At 41.0% G+C, this 26,473-nt stretch overlaps 1 protein-coding gene across 12 annotated transcripts; it reads left to right on the top strand.

Annotated features, from left to right (window-relative positions):
- The first annotated feature begins 1,432 nt into the window (after window positions 1-1,432).
- On the top strand, window positions 1,433-26,473 carry CILK1 (ciliogenesis associated kinase 1). Of its 12 annotated transcripts, none has more exons than XM_075145204.1 (15): window positions 1,446-1,644; window positions 2,116-2,203; window positions 2,845-5,206; window positions 7,061-7,115; window positions 8,623-8,744; window positions 10,707-10,786; window positions 12,712-12,844; window positions 13,305-13,476; window positions 14,044-14,211; window positions 16,646-16,942; window positions 18,010-18,200; window positions 18,843-18,994; window positions 20,405-20,533; window positions 22,260-22,361; window positions 22,822-26,473. In XM_075145204.1, the coding sequence occupies exons 3-15, from the start codon at window positions 5,106-5,108 to the stop codon at window positions 22,974-22,976; spliced, it is 1,857 nt and encodes a 618-aa protein (XP_075001305.1). In that variant the 5' UTR covers window positions 1,446-1,644; window positions 2,116-2,203; window positions 2,845-5,105; the 3' UTR covers window positions 22,977-26,473. The 12 variants fall into 12 exon arrangements, with proteins under 12 accessions (XP_075001307.1, XP_075001312.1, XP_075001305.1 ...); XM_075145210.1 differs by lacking the exon at window positions 1,446-1,644 and having other exon boundaries at window positions 1,653-2,203; window positions 22,822-23,000; window positions 24,413-26,473; XM_075145207.1 differs by lacking the exon at window positions 1,446-1,644 and having other exon boundaries at window positions 1,654-2,203; window positions 2,845-3,209; window positions 4,948-5,206.

Raw genomic sequence — 26,473 nt, 5'->3', positions numbered from 1 at the left:
CAGTTCGGTGAACAGAGTTACTGTCAGAGGCGAGGGGGCTGTCTGCCAGGGCGGGAGCCCGTCCCCGGCTGGGCGGTTGGAGGCGGCGGAGGGCTGCGGGGCGGTTGGGGGCTGCAGGGCGGTTGGGATGGTAGGGTTGGGGAAGCCCCTGGGTGCCGGGGGAGCCTGTGTGAATAGTTGAGATGACAGCAGCGCAGCTGAGGTTTTGGGATGGGGTGATCACGAATAGCAGTGGTTATCTTTAATGCTGCTTCTCGTTCGGGGTTGGAGTCAAAACTGCCGGGCTTTTCTGCTGCCTGGGTGCGCCTCTTCTTTAGGGAATGAAGAAGCCCTGCCTCGAGCAGCAGAAAAACAGGGTGCTACGGTGTACCTGGGCTGGGGACTAATACGTGTTTATGCACGTGAGAGGTAGTAGGGGTGGCTTAAACAAGGAACTTAATTTTGAGTTATGTGCACTGCCTCTGCTGGCGTCAGGGAGTCCTGCATGTCCGTAGGAGGGATTTTAATTCTTTTTATTGTTACTCTTTTTTCAGTCTAAGAAATGTAAATGTAAGGACTAGTCTCTATTTGGGGGTGGGGGGCATCCAGAGCTTTTTGGGGTTCCTTCACACCGTTTTTAACGAATGACTGTCTTGTCAAATAAGTGTATTTCGCTGTAGGATTTACTGATGTAAGATCCTCCCCGAGGGGAGGAGCTGTGTGCACCATGCTCCCGAATTACAACGCCAGCTCACCCTGTCTTGCAAACCCCGGGAAATAACTCTATGCTTTACTTTTAAAACCGAAATGAAGAAGTGTAAAAAGAAGCTGAGACTTACTGAATCATTATTACAGCCAGCTCTGATGATCAGTTGCTTGAGGGCCAATTTTTTTGTTCCTCATTTCCCTTTTTCTGCGCCCCCCCCCCACCCGCCACGTCTTAACCTGACCCTGCCAGAGCCGGGGAGAGCTGCTGGTGCTCAAGTGAGGCAGGCTCAGGCCCTACAGCAGCGGTTAAAATGTCGATATTCTTGCCATTTGTTCACAATTCGGTATTTCTGCGTTCCTGTTTTGTTATTTAAACTCTCGCGGATGTGAGAGGCCAGTCACGAGGGGAGTTTTATTATTTTTTTAAATTACGTTAAAACCTAGCTCAGCCGCCATGCCGTCTGGCAGCGGTGGTGCGGAGCAGCCGGCGGGTCACACCGAGCCGCTCCGCCGTCTCTTGCCTCTCCCCCGACAGCCGCCCGCCCTTGGGGGGACCCCGAAGCCCCGGCCCGCGGGCCCCCGCTGCCCGCCGCTGCCCTCCCTCCTGCGAGGGGACCGGCCGGGCGGCCCGGAGAGGAGCGGCGCCGGCCTAGCGGCCCGCCCGGCCGCTGTCGTGGGGCGTTATCCCCCCGCGCGGAGCCCCGCCGCCGCCGGGCGGGGAGCGCCAGGGGCCGGGGCCGGGGGCGCGGCGGGCCGCGCCATGGGCTCGGCGGCCGGCGGCGCCTTGAGCGAGGCCCGCGGCCGCCGTGGGCCGCAGCTCGTCCGGGGCGGCGCAGGCTGCGCGAGAGGGCCGCGGTGGCAGCAGCCGGGGGCGCCGGATCCGCATCGCCGCCATTAGGGCCTTCGCGCGGCGTCCGCAGGCCGGGGCTTGGCTGAAGGAGGGAGGACCCGTACGCCGTGAGTACCGCGGGGCACGGTGATCGCCCGCGGCGACGGGGAGCGGGGAGACCAGTTTTTCAGTAAAATAAACGAGTGGAGTGGGGCTACTCGCGCGTGTCGGGGCCGAGACTGGAGATCAGTCACCGCCTCCGCCTGAAGGCCGGGCGGGGGCCACGACCTGGCCTGTCGTGGCGGGCAGGCGCTGGGGCCCCGGGCTCGCCTCCCCACCATCTCACAAATGTCCCGGGCCCGCCTGCTGCCGAGGGGCTGATTCCTCCCACGGCTCCTGCCGTGGTTTTCAGCTCGTGGGGCACTCCCAAAGCCTTCACCAACAAACATAAGCAGCGGCTGCTGGGACAACATCGATTTAAACCCGCGGCTTTAAACCACGCCTTTGTGCATCCTACGAGTAACACCTTCAGGTTGTTGCCAAGCACAGGACACATCTTAAAAGGCACTTGCTGGTTGTTCACTGTTTGCCTTTCTCAGCTTTGGCAGAGAGTGAGTTTCACTTTCAGTTCTCAGCGCTGCAGCCCTTCAAACGGGAGAGGATAAATAAGCATACATAAGTGAAACAGTAAGTTTGAGTTGTACTTAGAGTCAGAAAGTAGTCTTGATATATTAAATTAGGCTTGGTTTTAAAGGGACTTTGCTGGTTGATTTCTGTGGGAAAAAATGTTCATAGGTGAGGTAGAGTCTGAACACGGTGTTACAATATGGTGAAAATAAGGCTTTTACACTCTTTTACTCCAAGACAGCTTTGCAGCTTGTAGTTACATCCTCTAACGATGTGAATTTGCCTAGATTATAGTTCTAGACTAGATTATACATGTTGTAGCTCTGCAAACTGCTTGTCAGAGACTCGTGCTCTTTTCATTGATTTCAGTGGGACTCTACTTAGGTGAAACAGTCTGCAGGCTGAGGTTTAGTTTATTCCCATAGTTGAAGGTGAGAGATAGCAGAAGGTGTTAAGGACAGAACATAAGTCTTGCAAAGTAAGGTAGATTTTTAAAAACAACTTCACTATTAAGCGCAACAAGAAATTGTACTGATTTAATTAACCGAAGAAGACTTTATTTAGGTTTTGTTCAGTGGATTTTCATACAGGTGGATTTGTGCTTCCATAGGAGACATGTTAACTTCTGTGCATCCTGGCATGTTTTTTAACATGCATTGCTCATTTAAATCTGTATTTTCTGACTGTTTTTTCCTCTCTAGGTTCTTTGCCTCCTCTTTATGCCTCAGAATATTTCAATTCATTTGTCTGTTTTGATCACGTTCGACAGCAGAGCTGGAATCACAGAGAAAATTTCTTACAAGTTTTGTGAAAATCATTGGCTGTGGAAAGGAGAGGGGCTTAAATTAGTATCCCCAGTAAGGAATAGGCATTTATGTTCAACACTTCATCTGTTCAAGAGACATCAGACAAACGATCTGTCCGTGATAGCCATTAGTGATTATTACTAGCAATGTCATGTCCTAGCAGTGTTATGCATCTTTTGGTTTGCTGTGGTTATCAAACGTGAGGCAAAGATGCTCCTCCACTCTGCAGTCACAGTCCCTTGGAGACGGATCTGTGAATGGTAAGCCAGGGGCAGCATAATGGTCCATGAATTGTTAGCCATCGCATCTGTTATGATTACAATTTCAGAACTCTGTCATTAGGGGAATATGTGCTGAAAAATCCACAAGTCCCATCTGCTTCGATTTGAAGTTACTGTATAAAATTATCTGTTTGGATACTAATAAATACTACATTTTCAGGCTAGGAGACCATGCAAGGCTCTGTCGTTGTTTGAAATTTTCACCAAGGATCTGAATAAAGGCCTGGGAGCCAAGGCTTCTGAGTTGCCATCCAGTCATTGAGGAGCTGCAGTAACCAAAACTTTTTAACCCGGATGCAGAACATTGCCTAAACATAGTTTCATGCTATACAGGTGCACAGCCTGAAAACCAGCCAAAAAGAAACTGGTACTCCAAAGTGCCGTTCTTACGGACAGGCTCTGTGTTCGTTGGCAAGTAGTACAAAATGTGGGATTAGGTCTCTAATTTCAGGTGCTCAGTTGTGGTTCTCTGTAGTAGTGTGTGGAGAGAAATGGGTACTGCTAGAGGGCAGTTCCTCTTGCCTGTCTGAGACACTACGCAGCGTCTAAGATAGTGTTAGAGACATGCTGTTTCTTTTTCATACACAATGTGTAAAATTGTCAAAAGGTATATTAACATCATATTTCCTAATTTTTGTTTGTTTGTTCCTGTATCAGTGTTAGTGGAACTAACAGGCTTAGAAGACTGAAAACAAAGGATCTTCACAACATCTTGCATCTTCGGGATTGTGGCTCTGCATTGATGTCAATTCAGAGTTCAAGCAACATAATCCCATTACTTTTAAAATCATAATTTGGCTTTATGAAAGAAGGCAAGATGGAGGAGAGATCTAAGGCTGCTACCAAAAAAAATTGTGGAAATGTCGTTTAAATGCAGGTTACAGAAGGCAAAAGTCACCAGCCATGAATGTTGCTGTCCTCTTAGAGTTGGAGAAAAAAAGAATGCAGGGACCAAACCCTCATTGCAGGGGAATTCTGTTTTATTCCAAATGTATAGTTAATTTACGTAGAATAGATCACATTTGTTCTAAACTGAAGTGTAGGAAATACTGGCAACAATTAGATTAAATGAGGGAATAAGAACTTTTTTGCTTTATTATCTAGCATTCTGTTGTTCATGCAGTGTCAGGACAAAAGGTCGGATAGATAATCTGATGTAGCCACTAATTCTAGAGACTGATTCATGCTTAGGGCTACTGTAGTGAAGTACGTTTGGTCTTATCTGACATGAATATAATAGTCTTCCTCTGAAGACTTTGTTTAAGGGAATACATATGGCTATATTTCTAGCATAGGGCCTTACAGAAAGTTGGGAAATTGGTTTGTTTTAACTGATGTCAGTATGACTTGTGAGATGGCAACTTACATGTCTCATAATTTGGCTAGAACAGATTCCCTCCTACTACTGTAATGCTTCATTTTGCTGATAGCAGACCTTTCTCCAAGCTACGAGACTTTATCCTCTGCTTTTAGTAATAGTTTCTCCCATTAGGGCTGCCTGAAAGCTTCCTGTAAAGTACCTCTAGCTTTAGCGTAAGAGTGGATTTGGGGAACATACCCAGTTACGTCAGATACAGGCTGGCCCTTTCTGGTGAGAGACCAAGACAAGTGTTTGTGTGTAGTTTACAAGGAATATCTCTTGGAGGAGAATGGAGCCTGCAAACAAGCAATCTCGGAAAGGTACAGAAATCAAACTGATTATGTTCTGTGCTTTCAGACCAAAGGCTAAGTCTTGAAAACATGATTCCTGCAACTGTTCACACTGTCCTGAGTGCTCTATATTTATGCTGCCACAGAAAGAACTGGTTACAGTCGGAGGAGAAACACAAGAAACACTAAGGACTGAAATGCGCTTGCAGCTAAAGTATCCTCATCATGAATAGGTACACAACTATCAGACAGCTTGGTGATGGGACCTACGGCTCTGTCCTCCTAGGGAGAAGCATTGAATCTGGAGAGCTAATAGCCATTAAAAAGTAAGTATTTTCATTTGTTATTTAACAGTGGATGGTCCAGGTTTTTCCATTCTATGGTCCACATCACTTGGTCATGCTGGTTTGAGTACTTCACATTCCACGCAACATTTGTATTTGGAGTTGTATTGGGGCGGCATGCAAAGTTCAAGTTCCTTGCTCCAGAGCCCCAGCAGAAGGTAAAGAGAGTGAGATGTATAGGCTTATTGTAACAGTGCTCTGCTACTATGTGCAGTCAAACATGTATTATGTACATTATTTAGAGTATTCTGCAATGCTGCTTTGGAATCTGCAGCCCCTTCCCTGCTGCTTATGGAACATACATTTCATGGTCTAATTTCCAGTGTAATGTTAATACTGAAGTGATCATTAACACAATGGATCTCATTGTCCATTATCTGTATCTTTATATGCTATTACGTATTGATCTTTACAGCTTAAGATTTTCTTAAAATTCCTTGAGAAATCCACTTGATTTTCTCTGCGGCTTCAGCAGTGACCTCAGTCTGTAAATGGCTGATTTGTCCTAGTTGTGGTAAGCGACAGCTGTAAAGCATTGCAGGCACCTTCCTGAAATACCGACCGTGACCCAGGGACATACTCGTCAAAAGAGCTTTCAGTACAATGCTGTTTTGTATGAACAGTCAATAGCTGGCATTAGCAACTTTCTATATCTTCTGTGCTGAGGGTATTTTTCCTGTAACAAACCTTGCCAGAGGCACCTTTAATTTTCATTTTGCAACATGGTAGAAACTCAAAAATTTCAGAAAAGCCAGAAGATGGTACTCTCTTAGCTTACGTGTTAATGCAAATCCATTATTAAGAACAGAAATGGCCTGGTGTCTGAACACACAAGACAGTAACTGCAAAAACACTGCTTAAACAAAAAAAAATAATCCAGACCCCTTCACGAAATGAAGGGCTTGTAGTTCTTAAACTATTCTAATTATAGGAGCTGATTTCAAACTGGAAACTTACTACTGTAATAAGTAATACTGAATTATTATTAAAGTCTGTCAAAGACCCAGATCCTCAAAGGGTGCCTAACTCGCTCTGAATCCAGACTCTAAGCAGTTGGGTATTTTTGTAAGTTTAATCTGTGCTCTTCTATGTGTGCGTGTGTACATGTGAGCTTTCATCCTAAAGCATGTGTGGAAGAACTGAGTCACAATCAAAATGCACGTGAACAAATAGGACCATACACACAAATACTATGTTCAGAGTTACGTTCTGGCTTGGGAGAAAACAGATCTGCCACGCAGTGGTTTCTGTTAGAGCAGAGTTGGTTATAAGCTTGAAAGGAAGGGCAGAATTCGGAAAGCAGTTGGCATGAGAGATGCAACTCGCAAGGGAGGGAGAAACATGGGGAGCAGTGGACACTGAAAAATGAAGAAATAGAACTTACAGGGGAAAGGTACTGAAATTACAGAGAAATCAAATTATAGAGAAGAGGAGCAAGAAGAATATGATAAAATTGGAGACCCAGTGATTTAATTTGGTCTTCATTAGATTTGTTTCAAAACTGAGTCTGAGTTGTTCATAATTGTCCTAACCCTTGTCCTTTTTACGGCTGGACTCCACCACGTTGTATACTGGAAAGAAAAATAGCGTGCCCTGACTTGTTGAAGGCTTTGAAATTTTTGCAGCAAGATAGATATACTATTACTGTGTAACAGTAGTGCTTTTAAATTCTATTAGAGTGTAACTTGTCTAGAGATGTAAAGTTTTTTGACAAAGGGGATAGCATGTTATATTTTGATGGAAGAACAGAATTGTTAAGACATAATGAGACTTACGGGTCTAAGACCAGCTGATGTTGACCATGTATTAATCGTTTTTTTCCCTCTACTACTGTAGAATGAAGAGGAAGTTTTATTCCTGGGAGGAATGCATGAATCTTCGAGAGGTTAAGGTACTTGTTTCATTCGATGGTTGACTTTAAATTAGACAATCCTTGTCAAATTCTGGGGTAATGTCAAATTCTTTCCACCCTTTTACCAAAAACTCCCCCCAACATGAGGCATATGGCATTACAGTTCTGTTTCCTGGCTCTGCATTTGAACAGGGTGTCTGTAGTCTTACAAAAATTCTTACTAAAATGCTGTAGTCTTACAAAAAATCATTTGGTTGTAGAGAGATGCTTCCTCCTTGCAGTGAGTGGTGAGTGAGAGAGCTTTCCTATCACACAACCTGGAGTTGATTGATGTTTGTTTTTCAGAGCTTGAGAACACATGCCCTTTGCTCAGTACATGCAGTAGTTTCTGGATAGCTGGGTTGGGGACAGACATTTAGTGTGAGATTCTGACACCAGCAAAGCTTTAGGGGTATGTTCTAAGGACCTCCCTTCATTTCTAGTCCTTGCTATCACTGTTGCAAACACACAGAAAACCTAGGTCACTTTTCTTACAGTACCACATATTGGTACTGTGTTGCTACAAGAATGAATGTAGAATACACTGAAAATCTAAAAAGAAGGGAGAATGAAGACCCAAGTATGCTAGTTTTGGCTGGGATAGAGTTAATTTTCTTCGTAGCAGCTTGTATGGGTATATGTTTTGGATTTGTGACCAAAACAGTGTTGATAACACAGTTTTAGTTACTGCTGAGCAGTGCCTGCACAACCTCAAGCCTTCTCTGCTTCTTATGCTTTCCCACCAGCGAGTAGGCTGAGGCTGGGCAAGAGGCTGGGAGGGGACACAGCCAGGACAGCTGACCCCAGCTGACCAAAGGGATATTCCATACGAAATTGTGCTCAGCAGTAAAAGCTGGGGGAATAAGAAGGAAGGGGGGGACGTTCGGAGTGATGGCGTTTGTCTCCCCAAGTAACCATTATGCGTGATGAAGCTCTGCTTTCCTGGAGATGGCTGAACACCTGCCTGCCGATGGGAAGTAGTAAATTAATTCCTTGTTTTGCTTTGCTTGCGTGCGCAGCTTTTGCTTTACTTATTCAACTGTCTCTATCTCAATCCATGAGTTTTCTCACTTTCTGCCCTTCCGATTCTCTTCCCCATCCCACTGCGGCGGATGAGCAAGCTCAGCTGCCCACCAGGGTTAATCCACAATACCAAGGAAGAATTGCTAGGGTTATATTGAGGGCCGAGTCTAACCTGACTGTTGCCAGTGCAAGTACAAGAAGATTGTGAATTCTGCCAGTAGGAAGTTACTTACAGAGAAAATGCAATTGTTCTGGTGCCTACTGTGATGCCAGATAGCTGGTTTTTGAATGACCAGCACATTAAATTGATAGGTATACTGTATATGTATCTGGTAATACTTGGAGATCTGGTCTTTGTTTTCAGAGTTGTCTGATTATTTAAAATATTGAAGAATTTTTGAAGCCAAGTCTTCTGCATCAGTGGAATAGTTTTTTCATTAGAGTAAGACCCTTGTAAAATCCTGTTTATATTTTCTGTTTCTAGTCTTTGAAGAAATTAAACCATGCCAATGTAGTAAAGCTGAAAGAAGTTATCAGGGAAAATGATCATCTTTATTTTGTGTTTGAATACATGAAGGAAAATCTTTATCAGTTAATGAAAGAAAGGTATGTAACAGCATCACCCATTCCTGATATAAATTAATTACTTGCGTAATGTGCTTTTTACACCCCTGTTACTTTTCAAAGGACTTTGGATCATTTGTTTAGGCTTATGTCACTACGGCTTAAAGCTGTGTGCTGCAATAGGAGCTGTGGCTGTCACCTTTGAGCATATCCCAAACAGTTTAGTGAGAGTTTCCAGTGTTTCTTCCCAGATTAGCCTGGCAGATAAGTAGGGCACTCTTTTGAGAGTTAGGAACTGTGGGCCTTTGACATCCCTCACAGTGAGGAGGCATTGAACCTAGAGCTTTTGATTTCAAGGTAAGTACTCAACAAGCAATGCTTTATCTATTAGAGGGTGGTATCACCACCTCTTCTGTTATGGCTTCTTCAAATAAATGAATAAATAAAAAGTGGTTGAAATGATAACGAGGGGTCAAATTCTGGATTGCTTCTGGGAATTTTTTTTTTCCTTGCAATTTGAACTGACATGTCCAAAGACTGCCTATTTTATATGTCAGCATTCTCAGTAAAATCTAGCTTTTTGATATTTGCGGAGCATTAATAAAGTCTTAATTTTAACCTTTGGGCCATGATAGCATCCTCTAGAGGATAATTTGGGGCAAAATAGCTCCCTGCTTTGAATTTTTCTCTGAGGAGGTCATTTTCTCTCTATGGACCATAGAATCAGCCTGGGGGATGACAGTAATCTTACTTGATTTAACAAAGTTATAGGTTATAACATATCTCTGTGAATACTACATTAAATACCTTTTTAAGCATAAAAATACTTACTATGTGTGCACAGGTATAGAACAACTTTAACTAAATTGGGCACATATACATGGATGCTGATTTTTAATTATATGAAATGATGAACCTTGAGAAAATGGTTCAAGTGCATAACATACAAACCAATTATCTTTAGGAATTTCTTGGAAATGCCTGATATATCCTACCTCCTTATGAAAACAAAAAGGGCAAATGTCTGTAAAAGTGCTGCACATCATATTCTCTATGGTTTAGCTAGGCCTTGGACTGGTTAGACATTGTATAAATCAAACCTTTAAGAATATGTTTTATTTGCTTAAGTCTTAGTTAAAATTGCCAGTCTTGCTGGAAGGGACTGTAGAGGAAATACAACTCTCTCTCTGCTGTAATTAAAAAAATAAGCAAGCAAATATGAAAAGCTGACTCTAGTTGCTGATCTCACTTCTGAAATATGTGATGGTCAGTTTTTTTGAGAGGAATCAAGCTCAGGAAATTGAATGAGGCCTAGACCATCTTCTTCATTCACTGTTAGGCTCTTTCTGAGTAAAATTGTCAGAGGTAATTGCGCAGAGGCAGCTGGTGCAGAGCTGTTTGGTCAGAATCCTCTCTTGGAAAGAGGGGCTATCATTAAACAGCCTGCCATGGCTGATCTTCTCTCCTGAATATTACGAGGAGAAGAGCTGCTTGTTTTCAGTGGTAGCAGATGAGACTTTTTTCAGATAACCGAAGAGAAGGAAGTAGCACGTCAACTGTTAGGTAATAACAAGGGAAAGTCAAAAGTATGGCTTGTATATGCTCAGGAAGAGAGGCCAGAAGAAACTGTACATGAAAAGCACTAAGTTAACATGAACCCTGGCTGTCTTGAGGAACGTGCCTCATGACCTGCACATGTTAAGGTTTGTTCAGTTTGGCCAATTTTCTTTTTTTTTTTTTTCCTTTTCTTTTTTTCCCTTTTTTAATTCACTGTCCCACATAGTCTTAACATGATGTCACATAGTCTTAATATAACGTAATATGGAAGTTGTGCAAATACTGTGTAAATTTTATTGGAGAAATAAACTACATGAGAGTGCTTAAAATATATCTAGCAGTTTTATTGTCATTGTTACCTTTTATCTTTGGTTCATTAGATAGCGTAAGCTAATGTGTGAACTTAACAATTAATATTTAATTCTTCTCTTTTCATTTATCCCACAGAAACAAACTGTTTCCTGAATCTACAGTTAGGAATATTATGTATCAGATCCTGCAAGGGCTTGCATTTATCCATAAGCATGGTAAGTTTTGTTTTAGCTGTAAACATTTTGAATTAGAGCAAGTTAATGTCTGTGTAAGTTTTTTAATCAATACACTAACAATTACATTACTAACTTTAGTAAAGGGAGTGATCAAAAGAATGACACTACCTGAGAGATTCAGATTACTGAAAATATCCATATTTTATGGTTGCCTGATATTTTAGTCTTAATGTTTGCTCAGTTGCTTTTCTGTAGATTTCTACTTTCTCAAACTGGCAGCTGACCACTTTCTAAAACTCATCTGATGTTAATGGGCACATTTCTTGATAGATTTAGAGGTCTCCTGGGACTGAAAATAAAGGAAAAATTACTCTTTTCTCAAGGTACACACAGATACCTGAATAAAACGCACATTCTCTGTAACATACACTTAGTAATAAAGTGTGAGTGACAAACAGCTTTCATTGCCTTCCAACTAATTTTTACAATAATGATAAAAGCTAAAGCTCATGTAACAGCCAGTAGTGACAAGACGCACTTAACTGATAAAAAAAATTACTTATTTTAATGATAACTTCCTCACCATGTTTTGCTGCCCTCTGCAATTCTGCCTGCTAAATACACTGTAGTGTATTTGCTGATCAGCTCTCAGGGTTATCGGAAGAGAACTAGCATCAGTGGCCAAAGTCCTGGAAGTGAGAGGCTTGTTTTGGAAAAATCACATGAATTTTTTTCCCCTCTCTTTATTTCTCTATTCTGCTCCTGTATGGCATAGAAATGCTGTCAAGCAAACTTTCTATGTTCTTTGTCCATCCAAACTCTAAGCATCTTTTCATATTTGAATACACAATCGATTGTTCTTTTTACAAGTTTGCCATGAAATAAATTGCCTCAACGGCATTCTGTTGCTGCATTGCATTTCTGTGCAGCAAAATACAGAAGTGATTGTACTAAATGCTAAAAACAACCTTGATTGCTCTGTCTGGTACCTTCCATAAAGAGGCAGTAGTTCAAGCCGGCACCAGAACATCTACTTAATATCCCTAGGAAGGACGTAATCTGCTGGTTGGTAGAAATCTACAGCACTGTCTTCAATGCTGTCATGCGTTAATCTAACAAACAAAAGTTAATATAGTTATACTGGGCAATGTAGACACATCCTATGTCAATATTTATTCTGTTCTCTGTGGGAGCATATTCAAGGCCATGGGAAAAAAAAAGCATGTAGGAAGGTCTCTGAAAAGGAGGTCATAGAGCTCTAGTACGGTACTACAGAGGGAGCTGTATATAGGAAACAGTGGTCTCAGATGCCTGCAAGAAAGAAGCATAAGGATAAGTTTTGCAGACTAAGGATGGAAGCAAATTTCAGAGACAGTAGTCAGTAATATTCTAGCCCTCTTCTCTCATTTGTATTGAAAGAGCTCTTGCCAAATGCTCATTTGCGATCAAGTTTTGCTGAATGCAGAGAGCACTAAAAAAATACGCCAAGATCCTCTGTCTGATAGGGTGATGAGTAACTGAGTGCTTGCAGATTATTATGTTCTCAGATTTAAAAATAAGTTTCAAAGTGCAAAAAATTACCTCATGTTTTAATTTGTATTCTGTTTAAAAGAACTTCTGAAGCAATTTTTTTGATGTCTTCATTGCACAGTTTCCAACACAATTAGAATGAAACATTAAAATGGTGTAAATTTTACGTTAAAGAAGTGTCACCTGAAAGGGAGTTATCTGACTGAATACTCTGAATTGTTACAAGATAGTCAACTTGTGTATACCGTTTTTCACAGTCTGACTGAACAACCGTTATACTGACTAGCTCTGTTGATCACATAAGACTTTGAACTCTTTGTTGTGCTATTCAAGCTTCAGCAATAAGAACTGAAGCAAAACAATCCAGGTGGAAGATGAAGGCTACAGCTGGGGGTGGCATTGCAATACACATCAATATTTCATTTGAATTTTAGGGTTCTTTCACAGAGACTTGAAACCTGAAAACCTCCTTTGCATGGGACCAGAACTTGTGAAAATAGCAGACTTTGGCTTAGCCCGAGAAATCCGATCTAGACCTCCTTACACCGATTATGTATCCACAAGATGGTAAGTGCTAGTATTCGCCTACATTGTGTGAAACTATAATCAAGCCTTTAAAGAAGTAAAGTATTAAATTTGTGCTGAAGTGTAATACCACTTTTGATGCCTCTTATTTATGAAAGTTTATTTAAGCTTGGCATAATTCGGAAAGCTTCTGTTAGTGCAAGACAGTTTACAGATGACAGCAGCACAGGAACAAAGAGGGAGCCTGATAAGGCAGGTGGAACATGCTGGGATTGCTGCATGTCAGGAAGGCATAAGAGAGCTTACAAGAGCTTATGTAGGTTTTAATTCTTCATTCTACAAAAAAGTGAAGTCTTATGTATAGGATAGGAGGGGATAGGAGCTTTTTAAGGGATGTTTGCTCTTAACAGAAAAGAATGAAGAGCTGAATGGTTTCATGTATGTCTGTTTGAATTGTGTTGATTGTTGGGATTTGTTTCTTTTTTTTTTCTCTCTCTTACAGGTACAGGGCTCCTGAAGTACTTCTGAGATCCACCAGCTATAGTTCTCCAATAGATATTTGGGCTGTTGGTTGTATAATGGCAGAAGTTTACACTCTAAGGCCGCTCTTCCCAGGCGCCAGTGAAATTGATACTATATTCAAAATTTGCCAAGTCTTGGGGACGCCAAAGAAGGTAGCTAAAGTGACATTCCACACTGCAATAATACTAGAGGTGTTCTACAATACAGAATGGCACAATAGCAGTAAGCATAAAAATAATCAATTTTCACGCTTACTGCTATTGTATGGTATTGATCTCAGATGTAGTAGGCTAAATTAAAACTTATTTTCTGTGAAATAAGCATTATGTAATTATGCTATAAAACGTGACATTTAGAGGGTAAGAAATAGACCCTTGAAGAGCAAACAAAGTCATTAGACTGTGATTTCATTAGGTAAGGAAATTTCGTTTTCTTTTGCGTATTGCGTATAAACCTATGATTTAAGAGGCTAGAAATTGGAATCATGGCAGGACTCCTATCTCCTCATTCCATTTGTGCCTTTGACTTGGTCGGATGTAAAGCAAGACTTACCTCTCACCAGAGGTTTGAGATGAAAATTTCTAGTGAAATCTTTATATATAGTCTAGAGTAAGCTGGACACAGTCTGTTACTGGTAGGAGAATATATGCTAGTCTACTTAGGCACTATGATATTTTACAGCTGAATTTTGTTTGTGATTGGAAATCTCATTCTTCCAGAACGACTGGCCTGAAGGCTACCAGCTTTCAGCCTCTATGAATTTTCGCTGGCCTCAGTGTGTACCTAACAACCTAAAAACCCTCATACCTAATGCTAGCAGTGAAGCGGTGCAGCTCATGAGAGACATGCTGCAGTGGGACCCCAAAAAGCGGCCAACAGCTAGTCAGGTTTGGTTTTGTTTTCTTTTTCTCACATCTGCATATGATGCTTCCTTTCACTGCAAGACACCTTTTATAGACAGTCGTTTAACGGTTGCTCAGGGGTGCAGTTCTTAGGAGGGGGAAGAGCAGAAGCCAAGAACAATTTGCAAGAGAAAGGGGAGTATTTAAAAGAGAGTAATCAATCTTTTGCATGCAACGTCAACTGCAGGGGGTGTGCGCTCAATGATCAAATGTGTGACTGCAGTGTGTATAAGTACACCTGAATTAAGTATAATCCAGTCACTGTGAATAGCAGCAGAGTGAAGGTAGGATGTATGGCTGAAGGCTGTGATGCCGTTCTTTCATTGCTATTGATAGGCGCCACAGAGTCACGGAATGGTTGAGGTTGGAAGGGGCTTCTGGAGGTCATCTGGTCCAGCCGCCCTGCCCTAGGCAACATGTGCCAGTGCTCAGTCACCCTGACAGTAAAAAAGTGTTTCCTGATGTTCAGAGAGAACCTCCTGTGTTTCAGTTTGTGCCCATTGCCTCTGGTCCTGTCACTGGGCACCACTGAAAAGAGCCTCGCTCCATCTTCTTTGCATCTTCCCTTTGGGTATTTGCATACTTTGGTAAGATTCCCCTGAATCTTCTCCAGGCTGAACAGTCTCAGCTCTCTTAGTCTTTCCTCATATGTGAGATGCTCTGTTCCCTTAATCATCTTCATGGCCCTTCACTGGACTCTCTCCTTTATGTCCACCTCTTTCTTCTGCTGGGGAGCCCAAAACTGGACACAGCACTCCAGTTGTGGCCTCACCAGTGCTGAGCAGAGGGGAAAGATCACTGCCCTCGACCTGCTGGCAACACTCCTGCTTATGCAGCCCAGGGTACCGTTAGCCTCATTTGCAGCAAGGGCATATTGGTAGCTCATGTTCAACTTGGTGTCTATCAGGTCCTTTTTTGCAAAGCTGCTTTCCAGGTGCTTGACCCCAGCATGTACTGGTGCATGGGGTTGTTCTTCCCCAGCTGCAGGACTTGGTATTTCCCCTCGTTGAACTTGAGGTTCCTGTCAGACCCTTTCTCCAGCCTGTCGAGGTCCCTCTGGATGGCAGCACGACCGTCTAGTGTATTGGCCACTCCTTCCAGTTTTGTGTCATCAGCAAACTTGCGCTGAGGGTGCACTCTGCACCACCGTCGACATCATTAATGGAGATGTTGAACAGTATCTGCCCCAATATTGACTTCTGGTGTACACCGATACCTGCTGGCCTCCAACCAGACTTTGTTCCACTGATCACCACCCTCTGGGCCTGGCCAGTCAGCCAGCTTTCAATCCACCTCACTGTCTGCTCATCCAGCCAGTGTTGCCTGGATAAAGCTAGCTTATGCAAGGCAGTTTGCAGGGCAGTCTCAGCTCAATTGGACTGTAGATATGTCCCAACATCCTGCTCATAAGCATAGCCCAAGTCATCAGTATTGCACAATGGTCCAGTTGGTGTTGTTGACAGTAGTCACTGATTTCGGATATCAGTAGTGTAGTGGTAGTACCCAACTAATGAAATGAGCAGGGCACCTTTTGACAAACATGTGATTCTGGGTTCGGATCTGACTTGACTTCAATAGGACCATAGCTGAACCTTTGTGATTATATCAGACCTTCGGTACAAATTGTAATAAAAAGCTTTAAAGCTAATTAAAGCAGTGAAAAAGTAAAATAGATGAAAAACTCTCATAGTAATGAAAAGCAAAAAATACTGACTATAACTTGGTATTAAGAGCCATTAACAAATGTTTTACCGTAAGGTACAAATATGGTGAGGAATCTGAGCTTTTAGAAGCTTTTTGCAGTGAGAGGTCTTCGGGAGGGGAACATTAGTATACCTGAAACAGCAAGATGGGCAGAGATGAATTGCCTTTACTGTCAACTCCTTAATTACTTGTAAGGCAGGATAAAGATATTTATACCAACATGTCTTCCAAAAAAGAGAGAGGCTAATTTTCTTAAGGATTATATTTCTTTCACTTGATTCAGTCTTGGAACTGGAGAATGGAAGAAATGGGATGTCTCTGGGGTCATTCAGGTCTTGATGGCTGAATCTGTGATGGCAGGTGTGCATGTGTTTGCACATGTACATGCGTGCACACACATGAAGAGACAGCACATAATGAAACGTACCTCTAGATGCCATATACCTGGTTAAGTATCTTACTTATGCAGAACCTTTTCCTTTTGTGCAAGTCCGCAGAGAATTTGGTAACTTGGTATCTGTTTGAAACTTTCCTACTATTGCAGCATTATTCTGAAGTGGATTGTGCTCACTAGAATCTAGTGTTGAGAGATGCGTCTTCCGCTGTTTCCCACCCCAGAAAAAAGGAAATTAAATTTGTACTGTCACATAGGGCTAGGGTGAGTTAAAAACTTTGGTTTCCTGAGTTGGATCCTAACATCTTCATTATGTTTTAGGCACTTCGGTATCCATACTTCCAGGTTGGGCATGCCCTGGGCGTTCAGGAACTGGGGAAGCAAAAGGAACTACATAATAAACAGTCTCTGCATATTAAGCCTGTCCCTCCAGCACAACCCCCTCCGAAACCTCACGCCCGCATTTCGTCAAGGCCTTTTCAACAAAGCCAGTCTTCTCAACACTTGGTATACCCATATAAGACAGACAACTCAGGGGTTGACCACAGTAACTACTTACAGGAGGACAAGTCTAACCAGATTCTTCTGCCTGCAATTCACAATAAGGTTCCTCAGCAGGTAAAGGTCCATCTAGCATAAGATACACTTCCTGATATACTGCCTTACTTTTCCGTAATGATGTTTCTTTTTCTTGTTCTCTTTCAAGGTTCTGACACTTTACTAAAAGGACAGGAAATGGGAATAAAGAATAGTTATAACTTTCAGCTAGAAACTGGAAGTTACTTTGTTGAAATCTAAATCCAATTGCTATAAAACACGCAAGTCAATTTCTCATTTGAAAGCCATGCTTCCCTTTGTTGTAAAGCACCACTTAAAGGATGACACTGTGATTTCATATGAGTAAAAAGGATGTACAGTGGTCAGAATATTAATGAGATTGATGCCAGAGAGAAAAGTATTAAGCTAAATAGTATCGAAATGAGGGGGAGGGGGGCTATTGCCTTCATCCATTTAAGGCATCCAATTTATGTGACTGAGAATAATAGTCCCTTTGGGCTTCTATAATGGCCATGCAAAACAACAGATTCTTCTTTCAGCATAAGAACCTACCATTTCTGTTGATTATACGAAGAGACTGGATTCATAAGATTCTTAGCTGCTGCTAAGAGATGGGTCTTAAGTGGAGTCTGTACTGGCGACTTAAAAGTTGCACAAGGTTGAAATGTACTGATGAGCTTAAATGGCTGAAGAGACACAAATTTGTACCTATGGTATCCCGCAAGAAAAACACATTTTATAAATGTCTAGGCACAGGCTTGTGGAAACATGAACATGCATGCAGTTTTGTATTCCCAAGATGGGTCAAGAAATAAAAACTGAGTGTGAGGTAATTGTTTGGGAGGTGTATAGTGAAATATAAATAGAATTGAAATTGAGACCTAAGAAATTTATTTTTCTGTCAGTGGAAGATACTTTATTACAGGATGAAATGCAGAAGGTAGGTAATAATGTCTACAGGCTACAGATTTTGTTCTTAGCACGTTTAATGAAAGATTAGGATTCTGTTGTTACAACTCTACTACCACTGTTTCTCTTTGAGACAGGAAAAAAAAGTCCACTTCGTTCCTGTCACCTGGTTTATGATGTAAGTGCGTGGGTTTGTTTCTTTTCAATCTTTATAACAGAAAACATCTGCTGGGACTGAGAATATAAATGGTGAACTTAAACCAAAAACTAGGCGAAGATGGGGACATCTTGCTAGAACAGTGAAGAGTTCTGAAGACTGGGATGACTTGGAAGACCTTGATTTCAGCTCTTCCATCACGAGGATGGACTTGAAAAACAAGAAGAGGCAGAGTGATGAAACTCTTTGTAGGTAAGTTCGTTTCTTTTATGTTCATGTGCTATTTGGTCTTACATCCTCAAGCTTCGCCTCTTTTTTCATAATGTTGCTCTTTATGCTTTCTATGGATCTAGAAACATCTATCCAGGCCAGTAAAGGACACACAGCTTGTCTGTCTCCTGCATTGCCTTGGCTGCTTGTTGAATGCTGACCTTTGAACTGCAACATATTTTTTGATGGACAGTGCACCCTTCTATACAATTGCGTTTTTCCCCACTGAAAATGATGCTTAATTTAAGTCTTGCCAAGTTAATCTTTGAATATATACTTTCTATTTCACATATGAACCATTTTGACATATTCTACGCATATAAACTGTTTTGGGTGACTCTAAGCTGCGGTTTTCATGGATCATACACAGTAGAGAAAAACTTACTGAGTGATTTATAAAAACTTTAAAAGCAATATGTAAGGGAACTAGAAGAGCAAATCTGATTTTCATGGGCACTTGTATGGCATCAGGCTGAAAATATTCCCTGTTGTCTGTATGTTTATGCTGTAGCAAACACAGTATGAGGAAATGATTCCTGGAGATGGGATGGAGGTGAGAAGGCCAACTGTGGATAAACATACGCTATAAGAATTGGACTAAGTGTAGCAATTTTTGGGTTGTAGATTTGAAAACATTTTGGACCTGAAGCCTTCAGATGCTGTAGGCTCTGGCAGCAGTGCACCTTCCCATGCGACCTTTCCACGGCAAGACACTCCCACATTGCGAGTTTCTGCAGCAAAGCAGCACTACTTGAGACATTCTAGGTATCTACCTGGTTAGTAAAAAATACTTATTTCTTTTTCTTCCTGTAATTCCAACAGCAGTATGAAGTAGTCATTGGTACATTAGGCTTTATCCTTTGAGCTTGCGGAGGGTGGCCACTGCTTAAAGAAAATGAGGAGAGCAAGAGCTTTGCTGATGTAGATGGCCATGATACAAACTACATTCGAGCAGTCTAACAACTGAGATAAATCCTTACAAGAAAAGGGGACGGGATTGTTGGTACTTCTTCCTCCTGCTGGATACTCTTTTATACTTTGAAGTATGTTAGAAAATGTCTGTTGATGTGCCAAGCTAGTCCCTGTTTCCCTAAGAAGGATAAGACTGGTCTTCTAGACTGGAAAAGAAAGTGCCCTACGTTTACCTCATGAGTATATAATACCATGAACAATAGAAGCTAACTAATAGTGGGAATATGCTTTGCTGTATCTTGGAGTTAAATAGAATGCAAATCCATGTCTCTATAGAGGAATTGCATGCTGTCTTCATGTTAACCTCTGCTATACTGAGACCAGCACTGGGGCAGGATGAAGTACAGGAGGTGACAGCATTTCTGCCTGTATTTAAAATGAGCTGAATATAAATGTATCCTCTTTCATAATTTCTGTTTGTAAAGGCAGTGTTAGCTGTTCATTCACTTGTAGTACTAACACTTCAAAATTATTTAAGTAAACTAGAATATATTGTGATGATAAACTCAGTCTTTTTTCCTGAAACAGTTAATTTCAATGACTTTCAAATTGGATCACTTAAGTAGAGTTTTGGTGGCTAAAAGTTGTGTTACTAGAGGAGGTTGTAAAACACATTGATCCCAAGCCTGCTTTTGCTTTACCATAAATTGTGAGCACATCCTTGCATGTTAGGTATACCCTGCTTAAATATGGGATGTATATTAAATACAAATAATATGTGACATATGAACTCTACTGCAAACTGTTCGCACAATCTGTGGTTTCAGTAGATAGACCAAAGGAGAGTACACTACTATGAGAAATGTAATCTACCATTATTAACTCTCAGGTTATCTTGTCACTGTGAGGCTAAAAGCTGTAAAATGCCGTGTTTGATACGAAGCATAGATTTCATTTACGTAGCAAGGTTCGCCTTCTGTGACTTGAGAATATTTGTGGCCTTGATGTAAGGATCCTGTCCCTTGACATAAGCAGCCATTGATGTAATGGAACTACTTGCACTATTACCTTCGCAGGATTAGGGCCTATGGCTACTCATAGCATTCCCGTATGAGAGGATGGGAAGTAACCCAGAGGCATGTTAAGAGTGAAAAGGTTTTGGTTAAGTTCACTGAACTGGACGTCTGCTCTAAGATTCTGCATCAGATGGAATGAATGCAAGCCTGTGTAACAACAGAGATTTCAGTGTGGTAATTTTTGCATTTTTACAATAGGAATAAGCACGAGGAATAGCATAGTCTCCACTTCAAACAAAGAGTCTGTTCCATCTAATCCCTGGCCCGGTTCTGGTTTGCCTGGGAAAGCTTCCGGTTTGGGAGGAAGTATTAACAGGATGAATTCAGGTAAGAAACTGTGCCTAATACTCTGAGAAAAGATGTCTCTGCAATCCCAGACAGCTATATTTTGGGATCACCATTTCTAATACACTGTCAGCTCCGAAGATATTTGCTACCGTGTTTGTTCTTTCTGTCAAAATCAGTTATGAGCACTGTTCCTTGGATTTGGAGACTACCTTAAACTGAAACATAGTAATTTCTTCTAATGAATCCCTGAAAGTCTGGTTTGAAGTACCACATGCATAGAAGGTTGGACGGCTTAGGTCTGTTTAGCCTGAAATACTTCATCTTGCCTTCAGTTTCCCTCGCCAGTTTTTGTAAGTCATATTTTCACGTTTCCAAATTATTTTAGCCCAGCTGGTGCATAAATGACTGTCATAGAGGAGAAGGTTGGTCTAAATTGAACTGGCCATACACACCACTCTTGTTATGTGAATAAAGCAAATAAAATCTATCATCTATCATCATGTCTTTTAATTGATGCTGCTTAAAGTAGTGAAATAATTGTAGCTTTACAAAAATCAGACAAAAAGCAAAACTCTTCAATTTTTCTTCTTCAGGTTTTTGGGGCATTTGGTATTTCAGGTATTTAATCCCTATTATTTGATTTGAAGTAATTAATTTGTAGATTTTTACATTAGATTTTACCAGATATACTTAAACATGTTGATGTTTCTAGATTGTATCTATGTATTCCCTCTCTAAATCTTTCTTGGCTTCAGGTTTTCATGTGATGTTACAGTTCTGCAGTACAGTACTTGTTTTGCATATGTTGTTATGAAAGTGTTTGATTGAGAAAATTTCTGTTGAATCTTGGCCCAAACAAACATTTTGGGCCTTTAGAAACTCTGGTTTAAAAAAATAAAAAACTTAAAATTTTGGATGTAATTTAATCAGAAAATTGTTCTTTAAAGATTCAAGATGGGAGGACGTTGTAAATGGCTAAACTACATGAGAACCTTTATATATGTAGCACATGTCTCCTTCCTGGCTCTTCTACAAGTTTTTGTTTCTTTCATAGCTGCATAGGATATCATTAGATTTTTCCCTCTTTTACTTATTACCATCATTTCCCACAATATGCTTTGCCACTGCTCAACTGCTCTAGCACATTATAGGCATATGTGCAATGGATCTGATCTGTGCATGCTAACTTATTTAGTGTCCATCTGCACTATGACTCTAGACTGTTTTATTTATAACTATTTTTGTTCCAATTTCTACGGCTTATCCTACAGGTCAGTCAGATCTGTTCCTGCTCATCTTAGGGACAAGTTTTGTAGCTGACTTTCCAAATTTGGAACATGAATCTGTCCCGGTTTATTAAGTTGCACTCTTACTGGCTTCCGTAAGAGCTTTGTGTAGCACCAGAGCCCCAGACTCGCTGCATAGAAATCAAGAGTGAGAATATTCATAGGACCCAGTTGCTGAAAGTCAAACAAAATAATTCCAACTGAAATGCTAAATTTTGAAAGCTTTGAGAAATTGCCCTTCTAAGAGTACAGTTTGTACCTGTTTTCCATTCATCTGTAATGCAGTCTGATGCTGACAGTCTCCTGAATGCAGGTATATATAGGATCTGTGGGTTTCTAGTGTCTTCAATGAAGTTGTTCTTTTCATCAGTCCGTGATCAGGCTTCATCTTGAATATGACCCATCAATGCACACCTTTGTCATGATAGTATGGGAGATCCATTGTGTTGAGCTCAAGTGTTCCTTGCCATTTCTTTCAGGGCCCATCGGATCAAGTGGTTATATCCCTTCATTTCTGAAGAAGGAAGTAGGCTCTGCTGGGCAGAGGGTTCAGTTAGCACCAGTTGTGGATCCATCTTCTAGTAAGTATAGTACCAAAGTTGTCTTGCTCCCTTGCTCATTACTCTGATAATGCAGTATATATGCAGCACTGAACTACATATCTTTGCTTTACTTTATTTGTAAATATTTGACTGACTGGAACTACAGTTTGTAACCTTGCAGAACTTCGTATGGAGAAGGATTTGGTTTATTTTTACTTCGTTTGTGAAATATGTGGTTTCATCTACAGCATATTTCAATGGGACCTAGAGGTTGGTGTGAGAGCTGGCACAGAATTCATACTTGTCAAATCAATGATATAAATACTCCTTGTCTGGTATTAGGGATTGGATCCACTATTGTTTCACATCAGCAAATTCTATTAAAAAAGGAGGCTTATTTCCTGAAGAAATAAGGATCTGGACCTGCATCCAGTTGCTGTTCAATGTGGACAGCTACTCACTGAACCTTTATCTCATGGCATTTTCTTTTGTCCCTTAGATTATGCTTCTCTGAAGTCAGTAAAACCCCATCTTGGACAGCCGTCGTTCAATTCACCTACAAAAAGCACACCAAGGTTAATGCCTCTCCCACCACCAGCTCAGCCGATCCACGGGCGTGTTGACTGGTCTGCAAAGTATGGTGCTCACCGGTGATGTTTGGAAATACTCTCTGAACCAGTGAGTGTTTCCCATGAAATGGTGGCTAATATGAGACAATTTGATACTGTTTTATATACCTGTAAATTTAAAAGAAACAGATCTTCTATGAACCAGAAATTTTGAAGGGTTTTTTTACTTTTTTGTATTAATTTGAACGCAATCTTGTACCTTTGTGTATAAAATTGTTTTGTTATATAATTGGGTCCAGTTATTTTCATAAATCTGATGCATTTTGTATATATGGCTTAGGGGGTTTCGCATTTTTATATGATAAATTTTTATAATGAACTTTTTTAAAATTTAAGTTTTCCTTTATTAGATTCAACTCTTTTATAAAAGTGGGTAAAAAAGGCAAAGCGGTGCAATATTGCAGTGGAAGAGAAGTACCGAGGAAGGGGCATTCATTAGACATTTTGTGAAGTTTACATGCTAAATGAGGCTGTGTAATTCCAGTGATGCCACATCTTGATACCACGCTTCTATTGTCCTATACTCATTTGCTTTGTACTGACATCAAAGGAGTGAGTGACTAACAGTCTAACCTCTCCTTTGCAGTCACTGAGAGACTGCTGAAAGTCAGTGGGAGGCTTTTTTTTTTAAATTTATTTTTGCCTTTAAAAGGTTTTTGTTGGACTGCTGTCCAGCTTTCCAGCTCCGTTCTTTTGCTTTTACCAAATTTGAGGAATCTTCTTGTTTGGTGAAGGGTGAATACCCTTCTGTAGATCTGTTTTCTGACACAGCGCTCTTTTGTCCTGCTTCAAAGTTGCTTCTTGGCATTGTTCGCTATGAAATAGAATGTGGACCTACCTTTGTTAAATTTGTTTAAATGTTCTAATGATTTCTAAGGAGAAAAATCAGTTTCTGTTTCTTCTTTTTTTGTTGTTGTTGGGAATATAAGATCTGAAGACATATTTAAGACAGTATTAACAATTATGAAGCTGGTTTCAGAGTAACAAAGTATTAGTGATACGCCAGCAGCAGAGTTTAAGGAAACAATATCTGTGCAGCTGACTTCATTTTCACAACTATTTTAAATCACTTTTGGAAAAAAAATCCAGAGGAAACGAGTCAGTTTAAGCTTATTTCAGTTCTTCTTCACTTCAGTACATCTTCACTTACAATGTGAAGAATATGTCAGCTTCCGTAAATTAGGCCCCCAGGCTCTACTGGGAAAAATGGGACCTTACCTGTTCCTGCTAAAAAAATGTTCTAAAATTGTAGTTGATTTCACAGAAACTGATACAGCTCTTTGAAGAGCAGTTTAACTCAGTTTATAAGAGAAAATGAATTATCAGGTTGTAGAGGAAAGAAAATAGCCCCATAGTCTGGTTTAATTCTGCACTGAAAAGGAGTGGCAGAGTCCAGCCATCAGCAAAAGATTCATTTAGATCACAGTCAGCATTTGGCTGTTCCTGCATCTCCTTCCACAGGAGGAAGATAAAACAGTACAGTGCTGTGGGAGAACACCAAAGCTGAAGTGTGCTGTGAAAATGCATCTTCCTGCAGACGTGTACAGAAATGCAACCTTTCTGAGGTCATTTTATGAACAGATCAGGCAAATTGTATATTCAGGAGACTTAAATCCAATCTAAAGGGATCACAGCAGGTATGGTTCTCAGCATCCGGCCATTTCAAAGGAGCTGAATGGCTGGGGTGTCAGTGAGATCCTTTCTGTGGAATCTACTGGCACCCACAAGGGGCAACCGCTGTGGGCTGGAGGCTGGTAACGCATGCTAGCCTTTCCAGTACTTCCCAAGCAGGACCTGTGGGACTTCGAGGAAACTGTACCCTGGAGTAGGCTGCTGGCTCAGTGCTACGGGGGAACCGTGAGGCACACTGGTCACTGTTGGCTTTTATGGACTCAGTCCACAGTGAGACAGTAGGCAAAAAGGGAGTAAAAGGGTCTATGCATTAAAAAAAACTATGCATGTGAGACTTACACATGCCAAGGACATGCTGTGTGTCCAGCTACTCCGTTATTTGTTCATAGCAAGTACTAACTCCAAACCATACCTAACTGCTTCCAAAGCAGTGATGCCAGTGCATAGCAGGTAAATAAAGCAGCCATTCGATTTCTAAAGCACACACTCATTGTGTCTTTGGGTAAGTGGAAAGGGAAATATGTATATTTGTGTTAGAACTGGAAAGCTAGTTGTTTCTCTTGGTGGAAATAAATATCTGTATTTATGTTTAGTTATCATTTAATTTATTTTATCACTGAATAATTGGTCTCAAGAGGGAACACCCTGAACCTATCTTAAGTATCCCTAGACCTGAGTAGGCAATTTAAGTAGTCTGTTCCATACACTTCATTCCTACTAGTGGAAGCAGGAGACGAGCAAGTCACGAGAACGGGCTGCCGAGGCTTGGATTCATCCTACCTAACCGCAGGCACCTAAGCGTGAGCTCCGTTGTTGTGAGCTGACTCTTTCAACCAGTGGTGAGTGAGAATCATCTCAAGAGAAATCATCTCAAGAGAAATGCGGCTCACCTGAGAACTTAGTAGCCCTCTGGAGACGCCCAGGTCTCCTTTCCAGTAAGGATAGGGACTACTCCACATGTTTAAAGTAATACAGGATGAATCTGAACCTGGCCTGTAATCTCTGAGCCTTTATCAGCCCTGCAGTGATTTTCTTGACTATAGCATTCAGGTTTTGGTCAGTCCAGCAAAAAGATTAGAAAAAGAAGTAGTACTTTTTTTGGCATGTCTCCTCCTTTTCTAAATTAAAGCCTTTATTTTGGAAAAAAGCTAATAATCTTGCTATTCAGAATCACTTCTGCTAGTTTTAATTTAGTGGGACAGAAGATTAGCTAAGTATAATGGCAGCACTTGTAGCCTTTACTCAAGCAAATTCCTACTGAAGTTGGAAAAAGTTCTTTTCAAATAAGGACTGAGTTGACTGAGCTATGTATTTTACTGTGCTGTCTCAGTGTGCAATACAGATATGGAAAAGATGTACGTCTTTATTATACTGAAATCTGGAGAAGCAGTATATCTGAGAATTTATCATACGTAACCTACTACTTTGTGTTTTAATATTTAGCAGCATCTTTATGCCAAATGTTTTTAGAATTCTACTGTTTACATTTTCTCAGGCTTTGCATAACATGTAATAATGACCGCTGGAAATAAAGGAGCCTGGCAGTGGACTCATTCACCTCTGTAATCCAAATTTTCTTAAAAGTATTGTGTAAGTGCCATGATGTTAGCAAAAAAAAAAAAACCCCAAGCCAGAAAACCCATTTCCATGGTATTTCTGTATCTAATAAGGCTGTTGATATGAGTAGGATGTTCCATAATGTGAGGAGGAAAACATATATTGAAAGAACATTTTTGAACTTATGTGGAAGGAGAGGTTGGAATTGCCAGGGTGAATAAAGAAATAACAGTTCTTGTTTATTCAGTGTTTTTGTTCAAAAATGTTACAAATGTTTGTTTCATTTGTTCTGTGTCAAGTCTCCTGCCCAGAATAAAGTTACTCTTGAAGAAA

Source organism: Calonectris borealis, chromosome 3 (genome assembly GCF_964195595.1).
Source record: "Calonectris borealis chromosome 3, bCalBor7.hap1.2, whole genome shotgun sequence".
Lineage (NCBI taxonomy): Eukaryota > Metazoa > Chordata > Aves > Procellariiformes > Procellariidae > Calonectris > Calonectris borealis.
This window is presented reverse-complemented; position numbering and strand designations above follow the sequence as displayed.